This window comes from Suricata suricatta, chromosome 17 (genome assembly GCF_006229205.1).
Source record: "Suricata suricatta isolate VVHF042 chromosome 17, meerkat_22Aug2017_6uvM2_HiC, whole genome shotgun sequence".
NCBI lineage: Eukaryota > Metazoa > Chordata > Mammalia > Carnivora > Herpestidae > Suricata > Suricata suricatta.
The window spans coordinates 4,271,807-4,282,061 of record NC_043716.1 but is presented as its reverse complement, the minus strand read 5'-3'; the positions used below and the strand labels follow the sequence as shown (position 1 = coordinate 4,282,061).

Here is a 10,255-nt window from a genome sequence, read left to right as displayed (position 1 = left end):
AAGCAGAGAAGCAGCGCTCAGACCTCTCCCGGGAACTGGAGGAGATCAGCGAGCGGCTGGAAGAAGCTGGCGGGGCCACTTCCGCCCAGATCGAGATGAACAAGAAGCGGGAGGCCGAGTTCCAGAAGATGCGCAGGGACCTGGAGGAGGCCACCCTGCAGCACGAGGCCACGGCGGCCACCCTGAGGAAGAAGCACGCGGATAGCGTGGCCGAGCTCGGGGAGCAGATAGACAACCTGCAGAGGGTCAAGCAGAAGCTGGAGAAGGAGAAGAGTGAGATGAAGATGGAGATCGATGACCTTGCCAGTAACATGGAGACCGTCTCCAAAGCCAAGGTACAATCATGGTTTAAGTCTTAAAGAGATTTCTGTGAGACAGGTGTGAGTGAACCGGTCTAGAGACCTTAGTAACCAGCAGCACAAACAGGTGACTGGGAACAGGGGTGTGATGGCAAAGCGCTAACTCTGTTGTGAGAAAAGCCACACTCAAAAAACATGTAGAGTGGAAATTAAGCTCTTCCAAATAAAAACTACAACTCAACTATACATTTTGGGATTTTAAAAACACCTCGCCTTGATTAGGCTTTTGTTCTTCCCCTTAAGCACAAATACATCAATTTGCTGCTCAAAAAGATCAAGTGTCATTATTCTCATTTCAGAGATAAGTCAACTGAGTTAAGACTTAAATTCACAAAGCAGTTTACTGGTATCATGTTTAGACTCTGTCATTCGTTACTCTTTCCACCAGAACCTGAGGCCTCTGTAGTTTTTGTTAGTAAAGATATATAATTCTCCAAATAAGGAAGTACCCCCGTATGGAATGCGTGGTTTATTGAAATTTTCTGTGGTCCAAATACTTGCTTAAGATGCCTTTTACCACTTTTTGAACACAGGGAAACCTGGAAAAGATGTGCCGCACTCTAGAAGATCAAGTCAGTGAACTCAAGACCAAGGAAGAGGAGCAGCAGCGGCTGATCAATGACCTGACGGCTCAGAGAGCGCGTCTGCAGACAGAATCAGGTGGGCCATTGACCAGTGTTGACCTTCAATGACAAATTTACCTTGTGTGCTGAATTTTCTAAAACATTCTGCACTGACTTACTGAGATCACATATTATCCACCCAGGGGGCACCCACCCAGCACTGATATGAACACATTACTGACCACTGACTGGCATGGACTGCTTTCTTTTCTGTTGTAATTGTTGATTTCATTAAAGAGATCCAGGCTCTTTTGCTTATCACATTTTAAAACAGATTTGACTTTAATCAAGTTATCAGATTTAAAGTATATCCTCACAATATTTATTTCCACCTTTCAAAATGCTTGCCCAAGTTATTTATTCCTCTATTACCCTGAACAGTCTGTGTAATGTAATCCACATTTTAAAAATGACAGACTATGGCAGTGCTGAGGCGGCTGTCCAAGAATACTTACTCCACTCTTTTTCCTGAAGTGTGGCCAACTGCTGCTAGCTAGCACCGTCATGCAGAAAAATAGTACTACAACTCAGCCTGGAGCCTTCAAGGGACGATTGTAGAGTTTTGACTATACAAATTGGAAAGTCTGTGCATTAACCACTTGCCCTAATTAACTCATCAACTTGTTACCAAAGTTCTACCTCCTCAAGCAAGAGATGAAAAAGATGGGAATTATTTTATGGGTCATCTGGACTATTAAAGTGATAGGCAGATCACAGTGTTGGAGACCACATTTTTACATCCATTCAAATATTGTTCTTTCTAGAACAAAGTTCAAAGTAAGGCTTATGTTATTTTCATGCAGGTAGTTAGTACACTTCATGTGGGAAAAAGAAAACCAGTATTCTCAAAGAATCTCAAGAATCTTTAAGTTCCTTCTAGAACTTAGTGGTATGGAAAAAAGAGAAAGCGGTTATTCTTATTAAAGAGATTAGCTTCCAGGTAACCAGTTCAAAAATGGAGCTGAAAATATTTCCTCCCTTTTTAATACAGTGCAGTGTGTTTTCTGAATTATGGTGCCGGAAGAGTTGGATTGGATTTAAATACCATTTAGTTTAGGAACTAAACTAAATCAACACATTCTGGGGTGGAAGGGTATCTGATCATTCCTTAACATAAAATGCTTCTGGGATTTTCTTTTGAACATCACTCCTACTGAGAGAGGGAATTGGTCAAAGTCTCCTTTCTTCCATACAATAAATTCTTTGTTTCAATCAACTTTCAGTGCAAGGTGCACTAGCACAACACCACTGCTTTAGGAAGCACTGGGATGTTTTGTTGGTTTGATTTACATTTCTCGCCATATGTTTCTTGACCAATTTCTACTGTGATCAAATAATTTTAAATACCTTCCAAAATATTTTGTGTTGCTCTTAAGTATGTAATCTGCCCCAAAGCTTACCATACTTCTCATGCTCACATAGATTTGCTCATCAGAACTGAAGTGGAGGTTGGTGGCTTGCTGTCCTTATTCTTCAATGTGTTCCAAATTCAGCTCCCTTTCCCTGCTCCAGTTTTTAATTCAGAGCTCTGACTCCCAAAGTAAGGCTGAATTTTATCTGTCTTGGTCTTAACAGGTGAATACTCACGCCAGCTAGATGAAAAGGACTCATTAGTTTCTCAGCTCTCAAGGGGCAAACAAGCATTCACACAACAGATAGAGGAACTGAAAAGGCAGCTTGAAGAGGAGATAAAGGTAATCCCTACTTCTGGTTGTCACTAACCTTATTTTTGAAGTTATCTGTGGTTTGCTTACTTCTGTAGATTTTCTTTGGTGACCTATAGGAGCTTAGGGACTAAATACCACTTTAAAGATATAAAATTAAGTCACTGATCTCTATGTTCTTAGGCCAAGAGTGCTCTGGCCCATGCCCTGCAATCAGCCCGCCATGACTGTGACCTGCTGCGGGAACAGTATGAGGAGGAGCAGGAGGGCAAGGCTGAGCTGCAGAGGGCAATGTCCAAGGCCAACAGCGAGGTGGCCCAGTGGAGGACCAAATATGAGACGGATGCCATCCAGCGCACAGAGGAACTGGAGGAGGCTAAGTATGTTCTAGACTTAGTAAAAATGGAAATCTCTCTGTTAACCAAGTGCATCTCCTATAAGCACTATATGGGAAAATGTCCATTGCTCCCAAACAAATTTTAAAAACAAAGGAAAAAACATGAATGTAAACCAAAGCAAGACAAACACTCTAGTGGTGCAGGAAAAAAAAAATTAAGCTAGAAGGTGGAAAGAGAAAGCAGGTAATGCAAGAGGAAGCTGAGTGACTATTTTTATAAAGGGGTACTTCGGGCATCATTTTATCTATAAAGGTATAGACAGAGTAAGAGTTATCTGTACTCCCCTGTGTCTCTCCTCCCTCTTAGTCACTAATGGAAAAGTTGGTCCAAGGTATTAGGTATTTAAGGGAGAAAGAATCAAGCTTTCAAAGCATAGCTCCTCCTTCTGAGATGTAAAAACATGGTTAATTGTAGGGGAACAACACATATACTATTAAAGACTAAAAAGAAAACATAAATTCTGCAATAAGAAAGGAAACACATGGCTTTGCAAAGGACCAAATATTCAATGCAATCAGCAGTTCAAGATGCAACTGTAAAGAAGGAGAATCTCAACAAGAAGAAGCCTACTCTTTCAGAAGATTTCAGGAGGAATCTAGTTGTTTATCCTGTGACTAGTATACAACCATGTAGCTGGAATCATGTTTGGGTGGATGCCTTAGAAGAGATTTTGAGTGGAACTCACAGAGCAGAATTGACATTGATCTGGAAAAGTTTATTTTTATTAAAGGATTAATGGAAAGCTAGGAAAGGGAGGGACACAATTAGCCAAAATCAAGTATATTCAGTATGAATTTGAATTTATTCATTTGAATTCAATTTATCCAACATCTGAGTACTTAATATGTGTGTCAGTCTGTAAGAATTCAAAGATTAGCAAGATATACACTCTATCTTTTGGAGATGGAAATTCAGTGGAGACAAGACATACAGAACAGTAATTGAAGACAGATATTAATATTCTAAAGAGAAGGAATAAACCAGTGACCTTGATGGGTAAGATGTTAGCTTGGGCTGATTACAGATGGCCTCAAAACCAGACTATGAAGTATGGCAATGTTGAAATTGGCACTATTGTCAGTATTTAGTTTGTAGAAGTGGGAATCAGTCAACACAGAATGGGCCTACAAAACAAGCTTGAAGAGCATAGCATTAGGAGTCTGGCTGTGGAAAGCACTCTTTTGTATCTACCTGGAAACATCCAATCCTGCTGATGACCTTCACTTCTATTGTCCTTATTTCACCTTTCAGAAAGAAGCTGGCCCAACGTCTACAGGACGCTGAGGAGCACGTAGAAGCTGTGAACGCCAAGTGTGCTTCCCTGGAGAAGACAAAGCAGCGGCTCCAGAATGAAGTGGAGGACCTCATGATTGACGTGGAGAGGACGAACGCAGCCTGTGCGGCCCTGGACAAGAAGCAGAGGAACTTCGACAAGGTACCATGTGTAGCAGCCTCTGCCTCGGCACTCAACATGGGACCAAGCCTCCTACCTTCAGTGGCCTTATTCCAACTGTCTGAGCACCTGTTCTTGGGAGCTCCTGCTCCATGGCAGGCGAGGAGGGAGGACAAGTCCTGTGGTTGCTACTCTTCTCGTTCATAACTACCTGTCAGCATCCCAACTCTCTCTGGCAGCTGCTAGAATCGATGGCTCCCAGATCCCACCAAACTTTCTCCATTAAATTTCTTAATTGCTCTTTGCCTCGCAGATCCTGGCAGAATGGAAACAGAAGTATGAAGAAACTCATGCTGAACTTGAAGCTTCCCAAAAGGAGTCCCGCTCCCTTAGCACAGAACTGTTCAAGATTAAGAATGCTTATGAGGAATCCTTAGACCAACTTGAAACCCTGAAGCGTGAAAATAAGAATCTGCAACGTAAGCACATTTTACTTTTCTTTAACAAAAGATTTGAAAAAATGTTTTCTCTCACTGAAAAAAATTTTATATTTGTGTCCACCAACAGAGGAGATTTCTGATCTCACTGAGCAGATTGCAGAAGGAGGGAAACGTATCCATGAACTAGAGAAAGTAAAGAAGCAAATTGAGCAAGAAAAGTCTGAACTTCAGGCCGCTCTGGAGGAGGCAGAGGTAGACATTTTACTGCACATTCTAAAAACAATTAAGAGGGGAATCATCATCTATTGCGTACAAGAATTGATGAAATTCTTCTGTTTAATGCTCTCCCAACTGAGCTATTTTGGCTGCCTGATGAAATTCTTAAATGAAAGAAAAGAAAAGTAATTCTAACTCTGTGTACTAAGTAGGATGGAGACTTGACTATGCATGCAGCTAACACACAAGGATTAGTCAGGAACTGTGCTAGACACCAAAGAAACAAAGATAAGTAAGTTGAGATCCCTGCCCCCATGGGCATGATTGAGCTGGGGAGATAGAAATATATAAAACCGACAACACATTGGAGAAATTTATGTAACAATGGAACAAAGATGTCTTATGGCAGCAAGAAAGCAAGAACTCAGTCCTTTTTCTAGAATACCACAAACTTCCATTCCCTAATGTCACCCTTTGCTACATTAAGGCATCTCTTGAACACGAAGAGGGAAAGATCCTACGTATCCAGCTGGAGCTGAACCAAGTCAAGTCTGAAGTCGACAGGAAAATCGCTGAAAAGGATGAGGAAATTGACCAGCTGAAGAGAAACCACATCAGAGTGGTGGAATCGATGCAGAGCACCCTGGATGCTGAGATCAGGAGCAGGAACGACGCCATCAGGCTCAAGAAGAAGATGGAGGGAGACCTCAATGAAATGGAAATCCAGCTGAACCACGCCAACCGCATGGCTGCAGAGGCCCTGAGGAACTACAGGAACACCCAGGGCATCCTGAAGGTAAGTGGGTTCAAAAGATGGCCTCAAGGGAGTGTGGGTGCCTGCAGCCCCAAGAACGAGGTGTCTCAACGATTGTTCATTCCACAGGACACCCAGATCCACCTGGACGATGCGCTGCGGGGCCAGGAGGACCTGAAGGAGCAGCTGGCCATGGTGGAGCGCAGGGCCAACCTGCTGCAGGCTGAGATCGAGGAGCTGCGGGCCACTCTGGAGCAGACGGAGAGGAGCAGGAAAATCGCAGAACAGGAGCTCCTGGATGCCAGTGAGCGTGTGCAGCTCCTGCACACCCAAGTGAGTATAAGAAAAGAGTGAAAAAAAACAAAGGAATTAAAATGAAATTCTTGTTCATATCTTAGCTTTGTCAAAAAATGTACTCATGATGTTTTATAGAGGACAAAGTTTAAAACATTTAATATAAGATTTACACAAATATTAAATGTTTTAAACTTTGTCCTCTATAAAACATCATGAGTACTCATAGGTCTAACAGGAAAACAGGAGAAACCTAATGGAGGACCAGGGGGAGGGGAAGAGGGAAAGAGAGTTGGGGAGAGAGAGGGACGCAAAACTTGAGAGACTATTGAATACTGAAAACAAACTGAGGGTTGAAGGGGAAGGGGGAGGGGGGAAAATAGGTGGTGGTGATGGTGGAGGGCACTTGTGGGGAAGAGCACTGGGTGTTGTATGGAAAACAATTTGACAATAAAATATTATGGAAATAAAAAAATAAAAATAAAATTAAAAAAACACTGAAAAAAAATAAAAAATAAATAAAACATTTAATATTTGTGGATTAATAATATTTATCTATACTGTGACAGCCAAAGATGACTGTCTTTTAAAAATATATTGTCATCTCAGATAATTTATGGAACAAGGAGGGATACTAATTACTTAACTAGCCTGTGAGTTCATTAGAAATTGTCATCCTAACTTTGCTCTCATATACTAAATATATCTAATTTTTGTTATTTTAACCAGAACACCAGCCTGATCAACACCAAGAAGAAGCTGGAGACAGACATTTCCCAGATCCAAGGAGAGATGGAGGACATTGTCCAGGAAGCCCGCAACGCAGAAGAGAAGGCCAAGAAGGCCATCACTGATGTGAGCAGAGGGCAACACGGTGGTGATCACACTTGCATCCTGGTGTGCCAGCCCAGCTCTGTCAACTGGTTTTTACTGCTAACAGGCGGCTATGATGGCCGAGGAGCTGAAGAAGGAGCAGGACACCAGCGCCCACCTGGAGCGGATGAAGAAGAACCTGGAGCAGACAGTGAAGGACCTTCAGCACCGTCTGGATGAGGCTGAGCAGCTGGCCCTGAAGGGTGGGAAGAAGCAGATCCAGAAACTGGAGGCCAGGGTAGGTCTGCTGATGGCACATTTCCTACCTCATTCTAATCCGGTGCATTTTGAGGACCTAGTACTGCTGGATGAGTGGGGTATACAGAGATGAAGTGAGACACATTCCTTGCTGCCCAGGAGCTTTTAAGGGGACAATGAGACTAGGGCATGAAATCTACATATAAAGCAGAGTAAAAGAAGCACCACAGGTCACTTAAAGATGCAGAAATCCATTTAGTGAATGGATCACAGTAAGTGTCTTTTAAAATGCCCACCTTTTTGCAGGTACGTGAACTTGAAGGAGAAGTTGAAAGTGAACAGAAGCGCAATGTTGAAACTGTCAAGAGTCTACGCAAACATGAGAGAAGAGTAAAGGAACTCACTTACCAGGTAAGGAAAATGGCCGGTTTAGGTTTTCACCCTAGTTTTCAAGGGATCAACAAGCAAGTGTAGAACAACATGTGATGGTGTTTGTACTGTCAAGAGACTCACTCTTTAAAATGTTATTTCAGACTGAGGAAGACCGCAAGAATGTGCTCAGGCTCCAAGATCTCGTGGATAAACTGCAAGCGAAGGTGAAAGCTTACAAGAGACAAGCTGAGGAAGCGGTGAGTTCCAAACCCCTTGGAGTGATCGAGCAGCCGCCGGTCTCAGATATGTTGAAACCAACTTAGTCTAAGGGAGGAAAGCAAAGGAGAGTACGGCGACGAAGGATCAAAGGAAAATGGTCAATGACATTCTGAAGAATGAGAAGAAACCAACCACTTAGTGAGCCAGGGAAAATGGTTCCAGGGAAGGGGAAGAGCAACAAAATGCTTTGAGTGGAAAAGAGTCTGGTTCAAGGAACAGAAAGAACCATGGAGAGAGCAGTAGGGAAGAGGCTGTAGAGCAAGGTAGGAGGCAGATCACAGCGTCTTCTAGGCCCTGGTAAGAAGTCTGGATAGTATTCTAAGTACAATAGGACACTGGGAAGCCACGAGAGGGTTCTACACTGCTCAGTGATGCCATGGCATGTACTGTTTAAAAGTATATTTTGGCTACTTGTGGAGAATGGGTTGCAGGTAGGTACAGGGAGACATTTTAGGAGGCTTAAAGGAGGTGCCATGGCTTGCATTAGAGTGGTGGAGTAGAGAGACTCAAGACCCACTCTGGAGGGAGAAACTATTGGATCTGCTAAGAGGTCGCCCTTGGGAGGTGAGAGAAAGGAAATTAAGGGTAATTCATCAAGTCTATGATTTGAGTAACCACGTGGATGGCACAGCAAGGGGAATGGGGAAATGGGGAAATAAAGGAAGAACAGGGGAAGATTCATAGGGCAAGAAAGAAACAGGAATTCTGTTTTGGAAAAACTGAAGTACCATTATATATATAAATAAGCAGTTAAATATTAAGCCTGGATCTCAGAAGGTCTCAGTTATGTTCAAATCAATAGATTCTCGGCACTCCACCTTATCTCATTTCCCCAGCCTATAATTTATCTGAAATAATAAATAATGCTGCTTTTCCAAGTATGTAGGTATGGATATATATATATATACCTACTTATCACAAATTAGGTCCTCTGTCCATGAATGGTTTTCATTTTTCTGCTGACCTCTTAAGTCTGGGGCAGCAAGTGGGGGCAGGGAGGACAGAGAGACTTAACATGTCTCTCTCGCTCTTACTTTCCTCATCTGTAAGAGGAAGAGCTAAGGTTTCTTTCAAGCTCTATTATCCAATGATTCTAAGTTTTATTAACTTCTAAATTTGAATGCCATATTTTGGACAGTTGTCAATGAGCCTTTTAAAAAAGGACAATTACTAAAGTCTAAACCTGAACTGGCTTTCCCAAATTCACGGCTTATCTGTTCAAACATAATCAGAAACTACTCAAGACTATTTTAAGAAACAAGTTTTCTTTAATTTGTAAACTGCATTAAGTTACAATAATTTATACTTGACAGGCAATAATTTATACTCTAGACTATTAGCTCAGTATAACACAGGTTGTATACCTGCATTTTTAGGTTTGGTTTCATTCGCCAGACCCAGGGGGGATAACGTTGGAAAGCTGACATATTTAGTAGTAACTCTTAAGATGTTTACATGTTAAAAAGGAGAACTTTTAGAAATCCTGGTGGCAAATGTCGCCTGTCCCTCCTTGTTATCCATGAGTTCAAGAAGCATGTAAGGAGTTAATACAAAAAATAAAATAATTCAAGAGCATTTCTCTAGGTTTTCTGTAAAAGGTTTACTAGACTGAAGTCTTTTTAAGTAAAAAGAAATTCAAGACCCACGGACCCTGACCTTTTCCTCCTCCTGAATGCATTTCCATTCATTCTCAGGAGGAACAGTCCAATGTCAACCTCTCCAAGTTCCGCAAGCTCCAGCACGAGCTGGAGGAGGCTGAGGAACGGGCTGACATTGCCGAGTCCCAGGTCAACAAGCTTCGGGTGAAGAGCCGGGAGGTCCACACGAAAATCATAAGTGAAGAGTGATTCAACCAAATGCTGAAAAGTGACCAAAGAAATGCACAAAATGTGAAGTTCTTTGTCACTCTGTTTTCTACTCTGGATTTTTGCAGATAAAAAATTTATCCGCAACTAACTCGTGAGTCTCTCTTTCCACCCCTCACTGTGTTAGTTCATCTTTTTCTGCATCAAGAAAAGAAGAAAAAAGATTTTGCTTATATCTTATGGAGAAGAATTTAGTCACCAAGAATAAAATAGGACAGGAACAGCCAGGCCAATTCAAGTTGGTAAATGTCCTAAACCCCCCCCCCCTTGTACCCGGGGCAGGGGTGGAGTGGGAGGGAGCAGGTGAAACCAGAGGTGGGCACTGGACACACAGAACATGGAATATCTGATAAGTCTCACTTGGTAAAACACTGGCTAGCTATTAGAGGATCTGATTTATGTTAATGAAGTAACTGATTTTCTTCATAAGATGGTAGGAAATTCTTGATCCCATGATTGAGTAAAAATAAAACACTAATTACCTACATAAAATAAATGAAAACATAAAACAGTTGGATCAAACCCTC

The 10,255-nt window shown here is 42.1% G+C and overlaps 1 protein-coding gene across 1 annotated transcript in view; it reads left to right on the top strand.

Moving 5' to 3' along the window:
• LOC115282690 (myosin-1) overlaps window positions 1-9,806 on the top strand; it is a 23,679-nt gene extending 13,873 nt beyond the window's left edge. Inside the window, exons 19-32 of the mRNA XM_029928832.1 lie at window positions 45-335; window positions 893-1,019; window positions 2,558-2,676; window positions 2,830-3,026; window positions 4,296-4,479; window positions 4,751-4,916; window positions 5,005-5,129; window positions 5,581-5,889; window positions 5,977-6,180; window positions 6,871-6,996; window positions 7,082-7,252; window positions 7,519-7,623; window positions 7,746-7,841; window positions 9,558-9,806. Coding sequence (XP_029784692.1) covers window positions 45-335; window positions 893-1,019; window positions 2,558-2,676; window positions 2,830-3,026; window positions 4,296-4,479; window positions 4,751-4,916; window positions 5,005-5,129; window positions 5,581-5,889; window positions 5,977-6,180; window positions 6,871-6,996; window positions 7,082-7,252; window positions 7,519-7,623; window positions 7,746-7,841; window positions 9,558-9,710 — 2,373 coding nt within the window. The 3' untranslated portion in view covers window positions 9,711-9,806. The remainder of the gene's footprint in view (window positions 1-44; window positions 336-892; window positions 1,020-2,557; window positions 2,677-2,829; window positions 3,027-4,295; window positions 4,480-4,750; window positions 4,917-5,004; window positions 5,130-5,580; window positions 5,890-5,976; window positions 6,181-6,870; window positions 6,997-7,081; window positions 7,253-7,518; window positions 7,624-7,745; window positions 7,842-9,557) is intronic.
• The last annotated feature ends 449 nt before the right edge of the window (window positions 9,807-10,255 follow it).